Genomic DNA, 14,358 nt, shown 5'->3' with positions numbered 1-14,358 from the left:
TTAATTGAATTGTGCCTCACTTCCATAAGCCAGTACATTCATACAGTATATACATATACAGGGAAGGAAAATAAGTATTTGGACACTTTTGTGTTTGTATATCTGTCTTCATAAGGGAGAGTTTCAAAATGATAGCAAAGAGACGGTTTGTTTTAGCTCTTATTTGCTGTATCAGATTTTCAGTGGGTCAAAGTCTGTACACTTTGTGTGTGGTGGCATAGCCATTTAAATGCGAAACACAAATCAAACTTAGGGCAGCCTTCTACAAGCTTCTCACAATACCTGACATTTTGCCCATTACTTCTGACAGCTGGTGTACAGTGGTGCTTGAAAGTTTGTGAACCCTTGAGAATTTTCTATATTTCTGCAAAATATGACCTAAAACATCATCAGATTTTCACACAAGTCCTAAAAGTAGATAAAGAGAACCCAGTTAAACAAATGAGACAAAAATATTATACTTGGTCATTTATTTAGTGAGGAAAATGATCCAATATTACATATCTGTGAGTGGCAAAAGTATGTGAACCTTTGGTTTCAATATCTGGTGTGACCCCCTTGTACAGCAATAACTGCAAATAAACATTTCTGGTAACTGTTGATCAGTCCTGCACACTGGCTTGGAGGAATTTTAGCCCATTCCTCCGTACAGAACAGCTTCAACTCTGGGATGTTGGTGGGTTTCCTCACATGAACTGCTCGCTTCAGGTCCTTCCACAACATTTCCATTGGATTAAGGTCAGGACTTTGACTTGGTCATTCCAAAACATTATTCTTCTTTAACCATTCTTTGGTAGAACGACTTGTGTGCTTAGGGTCGTTGTCTTGTTGCATGACCCACCTTCTCTTGAGATCCAGTTCATGGACAGATGTCCTGACATTTTCCTTTAGAATTTTCAGGTATAATTCAGAATTCATTGCTCCATCATTGATGGCAAGCCGTCCTGGCCCAGATGCAGCAAAACAGGCCCAAACCATGATACTACCACCACCATGTTTCACAGATGGGATAAGGTTCTTGTGCTGGAATGCAGTGTTTTCCTTTCTCCAAACATAACGCTTCTCATTTAAACCAAAAAGTTCCATTTTGGTCTCATCTGTCCACAAAACATTTTTCCAATAGCCTTCTGGTTTGTCCACGTGATCTTTAGCAAACTGCAGACGAGCAGCAATGTTCTTTTTGGAGAGTGGCTTTCTCCTTGCAACCCTGCCATGCACACCATTGTTGCTCAGTGTTCTCCTGATGGTGGACTCATGAACATTAACCAATGTGAGAGAGGCATTCAGTTGCTTAGAAGTTACCCTGTGGTCCTTTGTGACCTCACCGACTATTACATGCCTTGCTCTTGGAGTGATCTTTGTTGATTGACCACTCCTGGGGAGGGTAACAATGGTCTAGAACAGGGGTCACCAAACTTTTCTCTGGGGGCCACATTGTCATTCCTGACTGTAATGGGGGGCCGGGGTCGGGTCAGCTATATAACATAGAATTGTATGACCCAGACAAATATGACCACCAGCAGGCCTCATTGTGTAGTAGAGATTACTAGCCTGGCACAGCCATCCCCACTACTATATCCACACTACTATATCAGCACTTGGTTCCTGGCACATATTTGTTTATCTTTACTAGTGGTTTGCAAAAGTAGTAATCGAGTCTTCACACTTTGTTTTAATTTGAAATACCACAGATATTCCATTTATTTATTTTCTAATAAAAATAACATCAAAGCTGTCAAGGTAAGAAACATCTGCCTAGGTGAGGTGATTGACACTGGCAAAGGTGAGTGGAAAATTATAAATTGTAGGTAGGCCTGTTGATATTATTAATAATAGTAATAATAATTGTGTGCAGCACTTAATAAAGGTCAAATAAATAGGCCTATAAAATAAATACATTTAAAAAAACAGTGAAATTATAATATGAGCAATAGATCAATAGATCACAGCAGTTGTGCTGTGTCCTGCACGTCATTGCTCTCATCCATGGCCAAAGCAAAAAACTCGAATTCTGACGCTCTCTCATTCAGCTGGTCATACACGGTGTCCCCCAAATCTTCGGTTCGCCTGGTCATAGCAGGTGCGGAGAGACTCACCGCATTGAGCGCATCCTTCTTGTCGGGACACACCTCCTCGGCCACAGCAAGCATGCATACTTTAACAAAGTCCCCATCAGTAAACGGCTTTCCATGGGTAGCTAGTAGGTGAGCTACCTTACAGCTAGCTCAGACAGCAGCCTGGTTGATCTGGGTTTGGTGAAGCAATACATTCTGTTGTGCAGCCAGTCCGCATTTCATCCTCTGAATCCTGTCTTCTCTTGTTTGCCCTCGCAAACTAGCATACTGTTTGTGGCGGGTTTCGTAGTGATGACGCAGATTATATTCTTTGAAAACCGATACACTTTCTTTACATACAAGACAAACTGCACGGTCCTTACACTGAACGAAAAAATAATCGGTGGTCCACTGTTCTTTAAAAACTCTGCACTCTCTGTCAACTTTTCGCTTACCGCTAGCCATTTTACTGTCCTGAACACTGACAGTTCTCTGCGCATGCGCTGCCTGTCACTGCTTGATCGCGAGCATATGACGAAAATTCGGAAAATATGAATAGTTCATTTTATAACTAAATATCAATTTTAATTGATAAAATCAACAAAATACAAGATGCAGACATGTTATTATTTGCCAAAAAGCAATTTAAAAAAATAGGCCGTGACCACTTTTGGGGATTGCTTCATAGGGCCGGTTCAAGTGGTGGGGGGCAGAGGGACTGGGGGCCGGTCAAAGGGGGGTGGCGGGCCGGAGTCGGCCCGCGGGCTGTAGTTTGATGACCCCTGGTCTAGAATTTCCTCCATTTGTACACAATCTGTCTGACTGTGGATTGGTGGAGTCCAAACTCTCTCTCTTATTTGAGATGGTTTTGTAACCTTTTCCAGCCTGATGAGCATCAACAACATTTTTTCTGAGGTCCTCAGAAATCTCCTTTGTTTGTGCCATGATACACTTCCACAAACATGTGTTGTGAAGATCAGACTTTGATAGCTCCCTGTTCTTTAAATAAAACTGGGTGCCCACTCACACCTGATTGTCATCACATTGATTGAAAACAACTGACTCTAATTTCACCTTCAAATTAACTGCTAATCCTAGAGGTTCACATACTTTTGCCACTCAGAGATATAGAATATTGGATCATATTCCTCAATAAATAAATGACCAAGTATAATTTTTTTGTCTCATTTGTTTAACTGGGTTCTCTTTATCTACTTTTAGGACTTGTGTGAAAATCTGATGACGTTTTAGGTCATATTTATGCAGAAATATAGAAAATTCTAAAGGGTTCACAAACAGTTACACAGAGAGCAGTACAAGTTATGACTGGAAAGTACAAATGACAAAACCAGGACATACTCATATTAGAGGAAAACTTAATCTCATCAGCCAAGAAACTGAATCTGGGCACAAGATCACAACATACAACCAAAATACTTCAAGAAAGCTTTGCACCTCCTGACTTGAATACAGTTTCAGTGAATTGATGTGTCCAGAAGATAAGGTAAGATAAGAAAAAGTTTATTATCCCATGGTGGGGAAATTTCCTGTTTGCAGCAACACAGTGGATAGCAGCAGAAGAGGACATATCAAGCCATACAAGTATAAAAATATATGTAGTGGATGTTCATTATGTCTAACTATTACAAATATTTTAAGTTCGTTTCTTAGACAAGGATATTTTTTAAGCTTGTTACCTTGTTAACAGTTTCGGCGAGAATCTCCCGCCTTCTTCAGAAACAGTCACCAGATGTCGAGTGGTGACGTGCCTTATCAGCTGATGTTGCGTGCAGGAGGCGTGAACGTCCCGCCCAATTTGACAGGTAGTTCGCGCTGAAGAAAATAGATTCCAGCGTTGGATTTTAGAGGCAGTGGAGATACGCAAGCGGGCGCAGAGGACGATGAACCGGGACGAGGGAGCGTATGCACTGTCGCACACCTGGAGCGCCGTCCTGGAGGAGCGACCTGACAGCAGGAGGCGTGGACTACCTGTCAAATTGGGCGGGACGTTCACGCCTCCTGCACGCAACATCAGCTGATAAGGCACGTCACCACTCGACATCTGGTGACTGTTTCTGAAGAAGGCGGGAGATTCTCGCCGAAACTGTTAACAAGGTAACAAGCTTAAAAAATATCCTTGTCTAAGAAACGAACTTAAAATATATATATAAAAATATATATTATACCTAAGATAAGTACTAAATTAGAGGAATTATAAAGTAGATGAAACGCACTTGTAGCACATATCAGGTGGTCATAATCGCAAAAGATGAAAGAGAAAAAAACAAAAAAAGGGGAGGGTCAAAGCTGAAACACAATATTGTAAAAAGCTAATTACATCTTGCTGTAGATGTCTCAAAGCTATAATTCCCAGCAGCAGCTTTGCAAAAAGGACTAATGTACTTCCTGGTGTTTTGAAAGGTTTTTTTTTCCCCCCTCCTTATCTTTTTTTTTTTTTTTTTTTTTTTTAATGCTTTGGTTTGCTCTTAAATCCATATGAATGAATACATACTTTTTTGCTCATTAATTATAAGTACGAAGTCAAAAGATATTCTTTTGAAGTGGATATATGCACTGGAAGTATATTAAATAACCAAAACAAAAGCTCTGAGGTTAATGTAGCTAACAAGTAAGGGAAGCTTTTAGCCACCAATTTAGCACTGCATGCCTGAATCATCACACACTGAAGTGAACTATATAAACAAACAGATGTTACAAGCACCAGATAGTCTACACCCTTGGATTTCAGATCTCTCTCTCAGCCACACACTGTCTAAAACCTTCTGGTACCACCAAAGGCTTGCCAAGACCACCTACATACTCCGTTTTAAATGTAAACAGTAATATGTAAGCCTCTTCTCATCTTTTATTCCTTCCCTTATTTCTCTTATTGTTAGCCGTCATCATCTCGCTCTTTTCCTTGTTTTAGAGCCTCCAGGCCCAATTGACAACAGCAAGATTGCAGTGATGAAGGGGGGACATGCACAGTTAAAACACGGTGAGTTTGACTGATGAGCACAAATTCAAAGGGAATATTCAAGTCTTTGAATGCTATTGTGGATTCACTGACGTGTGTGTGTGTGTGTGTGTGTGTGTGTGTGTGTGTGTGTGTGTGTGTGTGTGTGCATAAACAGGGGCTGACTATGGGCAAATCTCTGAGGAGACATGGCAGTACTTGTTGGGAATTTATGGTGGTGGTCCTGAGATTGCAGTGAGGCAGAACATCAGTTCTCCTGAATCAGACACACATGGAGAGAGGAAGATCGAGGCAGAAACTAGAGCACTCTGAGCGAGTAAGCCTCAACATGGTCACTTTTTATCTAAACGTTAACTGACCATAGAGATATTAAAGGTCATAGGCAATGGTCGGAGGTGAAACATAGAATATCAACTTTATTGTCTAGAAGAACGACCCAAAAAGCAAATTCAATCTTCCTGGTGTCTAATTTGCACCCTAAAATTGAATAAAACGGTTAAAATATACTGTTTTGCCCAATTTCCGAAGGTTTGTTTACATCTCACTTATGCGCACTTTCACCGCCGGGGACCGTCGTCATGACGTCATTTAAGCCAGACAGACCGGGAGCAGCTCTGTGTTTACTTGCAAACCGAGCACACGTGTACGGCCGTTGCGAAGCAATCGGTGAATGTGGCTCACTGGTTTGACTGTGCGGCCTCGGAATCGGACAGCGACTCGGCCGACTCCGATCGCGGTGACCAGGGCAGGAATGCCACGAGGGCCATGGCCCTCGTGCCCTCTCTTAATTTGGCCTTGTGCCCTTGGAAAAAAATATCTGCCATAAGGCCACAGTGGCCTTGATGCCCTGCGGTTTTGTAGCCTGCCTCGTGACTGCCAATAGGCTTTAACATCACCTGCGTCTATTGAGAAAAAAAAAAACGTCTTTTGATGACATTCTGGATTCTTATTGGGCAACTCATCAGTGGTGGATCGGACTCGAGCCTGGCATGAACCGCTCTGACGTGCTATAATGACACCAATCTATCACCAGCCAACCAGGAGACTTAATCAAACGCATCCCCCGCCCACTTGTGTCCGCGTCTGAGACGTTGAATTTTCACAGAAGGAGGGAAGAAGTTGACTGAGGTAAGACTGTGTGATAAATTAACAATCGAATAAGAGAGGAATTTCAACATATAGGGCTTAAGTTTGTTACCGTTAAATAAGCATTGCTTGTACAGTAACGTTATGTCGTTACAACGTTGACCCACTTTTAAAGGGCTGATGACACGAACATGACTCTATGCAATTTCTTAAATAAACTATACAACATGGCAAACACGTTAGATTTCTGTTATAATTACGTGAAAAGAAGCTGTTGTTACGTGCTTTTAATTGCACAGCGCAAGAAAACCGGGTCCGTGGCTCACGGCCATATTGTGACGTCAGCGGAAGAACACGCTGCGGTTCACTGGCTGTTCTACTCAATGGAAATGGCGCATGAAAATGCCGGTGAACTCTCTAGCTCTTCCTCTTCTGGGAGTCTAGAATTGTGTTGTGAGTAGGATAGATCGGAAGAATCAAGTGATGACGAACACGGGTGCATCCAACCGTACAGGTTTGAACCTGTTACTGTGCAATCTGAGAGCGACTCCGACTCCGAGATGGACAGCGGACGGACAGGCAGCCCAGCATTGAACACCACAAGGTTGGATAACAAGGATTGGTAGGTCAACCCGTATTTGTTCAAAATGTTACGGAATCAATATTTTAATATTGTGTATTGTTGTCTTGCATGTGTAAACACTGCTTATATCATGTAAGCTGTATGCTACACTGAATACATAGTTCCTAATGGAGCATGCAAACGGCTAACATAATAAGCTTACGACTATGCCTGATCCGTGATACATTTAGGATAATATTGGCAGGCACGTCTTCTAGTTTATGGCTTCTTAGTTTTATCCTTGAATGAAGCAAAATATTTGATAACCTACATCAGCGTAAGCAAATGACAATCTGTAGCCTACTTGTCTGGCTAAGTTAGTTTTCCCTCAGTGTTTGCTTTGAGAAACAAGCTTTCACAAGCAAATGCATGACTGATATCACGCCGACTTTATGATTACATTTATGATTATCATGAATGTGTACTCTATGATGTGTACTCTATGAGCGCTCTGGAGCGAGTCACTTCCAAGATGGCCGCGCAGACCGCATGGTTACTATTTTTAGCATCATGTCGGAGCACTCTATAGCTCTACGTACCTTTATCTTATGTCGTTTCTCAACACATGTTCTGACAGTTGGACTGTCTTTGGAGGAGTCGCCTTGTCCCAGGCGACTGCTGGATCCGGCATAGCTACTAGTAGACCCCCTCCGGAATACTGTAGGCACTGCTGATGGTAGCAACACACGTTTGTGCTGAACTGCACACCCAAGAGATTCTTTTAAGCTGGGAAGGGTGTCAAAACAATCCAAATCGAAGTGTTCAGAGCACAGGACGGATGTTGGTGAGGGCTCCCACTTGTCACGAGTGCGCCTGACTTGCTTCACCCACTTCGCATGCAGCTCGGGATCTCTGGGAAACTTGAATAAACTTACCCCATCCTTGTGGGTTTTGGAGCAAAAGCCGGCAACACAACGCAAAGGCATAATATATATATATATATATATATATATATATATATATATATATATAATGTCTAATAAAAATACTAATAATGATAAACTGAACACCTGCCGCATCAACAACAAACTGGTAAGTTAGGAGGAAGGTTCTTTCGCTGACGTCATATAGCTCCTCCTCCTCCTTCGTCTCCTGGGTGCTGCAGCCCCATCAAATTTGCCCAAATAGCCGCGTTTTTTATCATAACTTGTAAAATAGGCGCCTTTGTGAATTAATATATGGATCATTGGGAATTACTTTTTATGTTGTAAAACATCACCAAAGATGTCAAAAACGTGTCATCAGCACTTTAACGTGCAGAGTACCGACTGTAGCCGCTAACAAATGCTAATTAGCTTGCTGTCAAGTTTTTCCTTTGTCGAGCTTTAAGTGTAAGGTCATGGATGTTACTACTGCTTGTTCCTGCCGTAATATGATACGTGATATGTGCTGTTGTCTGTTCATAGCCACTTTTTGAGCCAATCACAACAGGGCAGCACTGTGGCCTGAGGTAAAACATGATAGTTTAAGTTTGTTTAAATTACAAAAATGAGTACACCCAAAGACTGTCTCATATACTCTTCATATACTGTTTAAGTAATGCAATAAAACTAATCTTTAAAAGTGGTATTTACTCAAACTGTTTGCATAGAATGAACTTTCGGGTTAACAGTGTAATAGTGTTGCAAATTTGCAATTTAATATTTCAGATCTTGAGACATGAAAGTGCTATTTTAAAAAATAAAAGGTCAGAAATGTTTTCTTTGTCGTCTATTTTTAGTTCGTTTTATTTCCTCAATAATTTTCCTTGATTGAGAAATCGGTCTGGGCTCTTAGGGGTTAATCAGTAGCCTGCATGCTAGTATATGTTCCATTTACGGTCAAACATTTTGATGTACTCCAGGCTCAGTTTTGATTAATCAAAAATCTGTGTAGTAGTACAGTCTGAAGATGCTCTTGCACATTTGGTGTCAATTGAACAAAAATTTTGGGAGGACATAGGTTTAATAAGTTTTACAATTTTTGAAGTGAGTGATGGATTGATAAGTTTAGATGTGTTCAATATTTTCTTATCTTCAGACATAATAGTGTAGGAGATGTTTCTTTACCTGCTTGATAGTTTCGACTGAGACTCCAATCTTCCTCAGAAGAGTCATTAGTCCTTCAATTAAATTCATTATAGACGTGAACTTAAAATCATTGTTTTATTTTATGGCCTTGGTGCCCTGGCTTTTGACCTTCGTGCCCTCAAAAAATTGACAGCACTAAAGGCCAAGTGGCCTTGCCCCTAAAATGACGAAATTCCAGGCCTGGCGGTGACCCCGGACCTCAACAAGACTCGCGCCCAAACGATTTATCCTGGTAATTATGATAAATTCTTCCTTTCGTCATAATACTAAATAAGAGCCCTTTTGAAGAATAATTAAACCGCCCTCCCTAGTGGATATAGGTAACGATTACTTGACAGTGCACCGGTAGGCCACATTAGCCTGCCATCCGCGGCATTATACTGTTTATAGCTGACTCTAAGTGAGGAAATATCCCTTTGTCTCATTTCCACAATGACTGTACAGGATCCCTCAGGATTCTTGGCTTGTCAATTGCAAGCAAAAGTAAAAATGTTTACCTCCAATCTTCTCCTTTTTGCTTGAGTGTTGCTGGTCTGTTTCTTCTTTGACTGCTTGATTTTGTTTCACGTGCACAATCCACTCTCTCCGCCTCGTCTCCTCTTCCGGAAAAAGCCAACCCTCTGGCTTCACTTGCACAATCCACTCTCTCCGCCTCGTTTCCTCTTTTGGAAAAAGCCAACTTGCTCGCGCCGCCTCTTCTCCTCTTTCGGAAAAAGCCAACCCGCTCGCGCCGCCTCTTCTCCTCTCTCGGAAAAAGCCAAGCCGCTCACTCCGCCTCTTCTCCTCTCTTGGAAAAAGGTAAAAGCTTCTTCCTGAACCGGTCCCGTTGTTACAGTTCACTGCACAATAAGGCATGTTTTTTCTTTGGAAATTCCCGAACGCACATCTGCACTCAAGCCGAACGGCAATGCAAGTAAACGGAAGTGGACTCAACTCAAGCGGTTTGTTTGTCTTGAATGACATCACGTGCCGAGTGCTCACGAAAATCGCCAAACAGAAATTCGCCGCGATCCGCACAAACTTATTTTAATTATTACTTATTAACGATACTTCTTGGGACCAGAAGAAAATTACAGAGGGTTTTTTAACATATAAAGTTTCAAATGTGCATAAATTGAAAACCGTTGCCTATGACCTTTAATTACACTGCGTTCACAGCAGCAAGGTATGAGTCACCTGACATGTTCCAGATTTGTTATGTCTGGGCGTAAAACAACCGCTATCGTTATCACTTACGCCTTGGTCAGCTTTTTAAAGTTCTGTTAATAATTATTAGTGGACAGAATGGTCCTTTGGGTGCACAGCACAAGCAGATTATGCATCTGGGCTACCAGTTTTTCATTCATACTTGAAAAGCAGGTTGTTGGAATTACTTCTCTTGTCCAACAATCAGAGAAAGGGAAAAAAAAAAAGAGAATGGTGTTTGGTGTCAGGGTGGACTAGTTTGGCATGAGTATCTCGGTCATAGCACTAAAAACAGTTTTGCGAACCTACATAGGGATCGTCTGTCGTTATGAATGTAAGATTGTTCTGCAAGCGTTGTTTCTAATTCTCGTTTCTTTCCCTTGTAGGTAGCATCCTGAATGTGGCTGAACTTTATTTGCACCATGTTTACACCTGCTTTCCTGTAAGCACTTTGTAAGCGCTGCCTAATGCCGTGGGCTGTTACCTCTGTAGGACCTGGATGTCTAGTAACACAGGGTTGGTATACTAGAAGGTCTACATTTCTGGACAGTGTCAGGTACAGTGAGTCACTCCTTTCATGCATTTGGGAGACTAAGCCCATTTCCCCTCTTCAGATCTCGCACATGCACATTTAAACTTTATTTCTTCCAAAATTCAGATTACATATGTGCAGTAATGCACAGGTTTTTTTAAATTAACAACTTATAAAGTAAAAAAAAAACTTTACATGCACTTTGTGGAATGAACAGTGTCCTAGGTTGTAAATATTTACTCCCAGCAGATAAAGTTCTAACTGGGATTACTGCATTACTTACAGGATGAAGGTTACTGTACCATAAAGCTCCACTCTCACAGATGTGCATAAACTAAACAGACCCAGTCGACTCATCTGTCTCTGTCAGTCTCTGTCTCTCTCACACACACACACAAAATTCATGCAAATCCAGCTGTTTAGATTGAGCTCTTCCTTGTGATTTTAATGGATGAGACCCAACCCTGGTTGCTGCTTTTTAGAGCAATTACTATCACCTTAGACCCGGGCAGACTAAATCACAATACACTCCTGATCTTTGTTCAGTTCTCCACATTTTTCTAACTTGTTCTTCTGATGGCTGCTAATGATAAAGGTGGTATACGTGGCTCGTAGCCTACTTTCAGATTGAGTCAGAGCACTTGCGTCAAAACTACTTTTGACTTTCATGTAATGTGATCAAAACGATACTGACTCATCATCTCTAATGCTGTCATGGCAGACACTAACGTAAATTGGTTTTCAAGTTTGCTAGTGGGTCTTTTTAATTTCATTGAAAGTTAAAGGAGAACCATGATAATTACAGTACAGAAAGTGAGGTCATATCGTTAGAGCTAAACTTTGCTGGTTCAGTAAGAGACTGCTCTTAGTTGCGTTTGGTCCAATAGCCATTTTTCTGTGACAGTTAAAGAATTAGATTCTGTTTTAGATGTAACTGGATTTGGAAGTCCTATACCGTATGTCAAATGTGAGTGATGGGTTATGTCTCTGTTCCGTTGACATTTGAAATATCAATGTACACTTAATTTAAAAATAATTTTATTATGTAGAAATGAAAAGAGTGGGTTACAAAGAGTTATCAGTCCTTTACAGTCCTTTTTTTTTTATTTATTTATACATGTTTGTTTATGTGCCCTGTGCTCCAGCTGAATTTCACTAATGTTATACCAACATTTGAATTTGTTTTTGGTTAATTCTTAAATTCAGGGCTTGTACACTGAAGCCAGTCTTAGGAACCTTGACAATGAAGAATGTTTTACTGTTATGATAATGTACAGTATGTTGTGTTTATTCGAGTTGATGTCAACAGGGGACGGTGTTCCAAACAAGCCATCCTTTGGCATTGTATCATCTTAATTCTACTGTTGGTCCCATCTATATTTAAAACATGCATATTTAAATATAAAATCCTATTTCAGGTTTATATTATGATATATAATAGATATTTCCTCCTCAGTTAAAAGGTCAGCCAATTGTTTCATTAAGCACAATCAGAGACAACTTGATAATCAGATTATTAAAAGAAAAGTGTTGAGAACTAAGAACGACTGATTATGCTGATTATGTGAATTGCAACTATTTAAAATGCCAAGCTTAGTTCTTGTGTAATAGCTTTTCAACTCTGAGCGTGTAGATGTCACTGACAAGTGAACTAATAAAGCCTGTTTTTTCATCACTGTGTTAATTTTTCTTCATTTGAATTATGATGTTAAAACGTGATGTACCTTACAATGTCTGATCACCACAATATTCAGCTCAATCATAACTTGGGTAATCCATAAATGTGTAATTTGAATAATAATTCTGAAATGAAGTGCTTGCTTTTTGTAATTGTTACAGCTGTTCTGTACATGATCTTTATGAAATAGTTTTTCTCAACATTTTCATAGGACACCCAAATTTGTGCAAATCCCATATTTAATCATTGTATCTACCGCTTAACTTGTAAACCTTACTGTGTAGTAATGTGTTAGGAAAAAGATGAATTCTAATATGTTTTTATTAATGAATAAGACAGTGGTTACGTAAGGAATAAAATACTAAGGAGCTTGCTGTTATAGGAAAATAATCAACAACAAAGTGGAGTGATGTGGCCTAGAGTTGCTATTACCACCCAGAAGTTGATCATTTTCAGCACATCCGAAAGTGTTTTATTCTTTCACACTTTTATCTGTTTATAGTCACATTTATGATGTGTAATAGAATAGAATGCCTTTATTGTCACTGCACAAATGTACAACGAAATTTAGTTCATCACAGGAGAACAAAGCCGCTGCATACATACATGCGTGAATATGCATACATATTCAGCCCAAGGCCATCCTATGTTAACCTAACCTGCATGTCTTTGGACTGTGGGGGAAACCGGAGCACCCGGAGGAAACCCACGCAGACATGGGGAGAACATGCAAACTCCACACAGAAAGGCCCCCGTCAGCTGCTGGGCTCGAACCCAGAACCTTCTTGCTGTGAGGCAACAGTGCTAACCACTACACCACCGTGTGGACTGATGTAACAGTTTAGTTCCTGTTTTATAGACACACACACACGAAAGTTCAGAAGTTTGCATATACTCCTCACGGATATGAATTATTTTTTTCCTGAGAAGTTTGATTGTGCAATGTCAATCTTTGGACCAAATTAATTTATGTATTACAAGTTTTAATTTAGTTTGGGTTTTCTGAAATCAATACAGGGTCAAAATTATACATATAGCACACACATTATTTGGTTAAATGACCCTTAAGTTTTACCTACCAGCCACTTTTGGTAGCCATCAACAAGCTTCTGTCAGGATTCTGGTTGGATATTTGACTGCTCATCTTGGCAGAATAGGTAAAGTTCAATTCCTGGCACTGACCTGAATTTTTTTAAGCACAGTCCACATATTTTTGATAGGGTTAAGGTCAGGACTTCTTTTAAGCTAAATGTTGTTTGATTTATTGATTCCACAACCAACTTTGATGTGTGTTTGGTGTCATTGTCCTGTTATACCACCCAATTTTGTCCAAGTCTCCCTATGGTTTGAGGTTATGCTGAAGAATTCTGAGGTACACCTCCTTATTTATTCTAGTCGCTTTGTGGAATGCGCCAGTTCCATTGGCAACAAAACAGCCCCAGAGTATGATGCTACCGCCACCATGCTTAACAGTTGGTACAGTGTTCCTCTGGTCATTGTGGTCAAACAACCCAATCTTTGTCTCATCTGACCATAAAGCTTTCCTCCAGAAGCCTTTTTCTTTGTCCATATGGTCAGCTACAAGCTTTAGCAAAGCTTGAAGGTGTCAATTTTTGAGCAGGGGCTTCTTTCTTGGATGACAGCCTCTCATTCCATGGAGATATAAAACTCGCTTGACTGTAAACACTATTCCACCAATTTTTCAGTTCATGGCTGGGTTGTTCTTACCTATCCAAACCAATTTCCTCTCAGCTGAAGGTGATAGTTTGGGTCTTCTTCCAGCAAAATGGCTTGGCAAAGTGACTACACCTCCAAATAACTTGTACTTGCATATAGTTATTTGAATTGATCTTGGAATCTGTAGTTGTTTAGAAATGGTTCCAAGAGACATTCCTGAGTTGTATGTCTTTTAACTATGATACTCTTTCTCAGATCTGCACTGAGCTCCTTGAACTTTGGCCCTGTCCACACGGCAACGGATTCAGGTGAATCTGATAAAATTGTTTATCGCCCACACGGCACCGACGTTTTGGGTGCCCAACGAAATCTTTTGAGAACGGGTTCCAGAGTGGAAAAATCTGGCAACGACGCCATTGCGAAGTCGTCTGGATGAGTAGAACAGATTTGTTTACGATGATGTCACAACCACATGACT

At 40.5% G+C, this 14,358-nt stretch overlaps 1 protein-coding gene across 5 annotated transcripts in view; it reads left to right on the top strand.

Annotated features, from left to right (window-relative positions):
* Positions 1 to 14,358, top strand: part of usp20 (ubiquitin specific peptidase 20) — a 101,679-nt gene that overhangs the window by 75,142 nt on the left and 12,179 nt on the right. For 2 of the 5 annotated variants that reach the window (XR_009651898.1, XR_009651899.1), the window contains exons 23-25: positions 4,984 to 5,052; positions 5,189 to 5,347; positions 10,380 to 10,549. Coding sequence is in view for 2 of the 5 variants with exons in the window: in XM_060913103.1 (XP_060769086.1) it covers positions 4,984 to 5,052; positions 5,189 to 5,343 (224 nt within the window). In the remaining 3 variants the exon portion in view is untranslated. Of the gene's footprint in view, positions 1 to 4,983; positions 5,053 to 5,188; positions 5,348 to 10,379; positions 12,198 to 14,358 lie in introns of those variants that run through there. The other 3 variants (XM_060913103.1, XM_060913102.1, XR_009651897.1) reach the window with 2 other exon arrangements.

The sequence above is a fragment of the Neoarius graeffei genome, chromosome 28, assembly GCF_027579695.1.
Source record: "Neoarius graeffei isolate fNeoGra1 chromosome 28, fNeoGra1.pri, whole genome shotgun sequence".
Taxonomy (NCBI): domain Eukaryota; kingdom Metazoa; phylum Chordata; class Actinopteri; order Siluriformes; family Ariidae; genus Neoarius; species Neoarius graeffei.
Note: the sequence above shows the minus strand (reverse complement) of the source record. Positions and strands in the feature narration are given on the sequence as shown.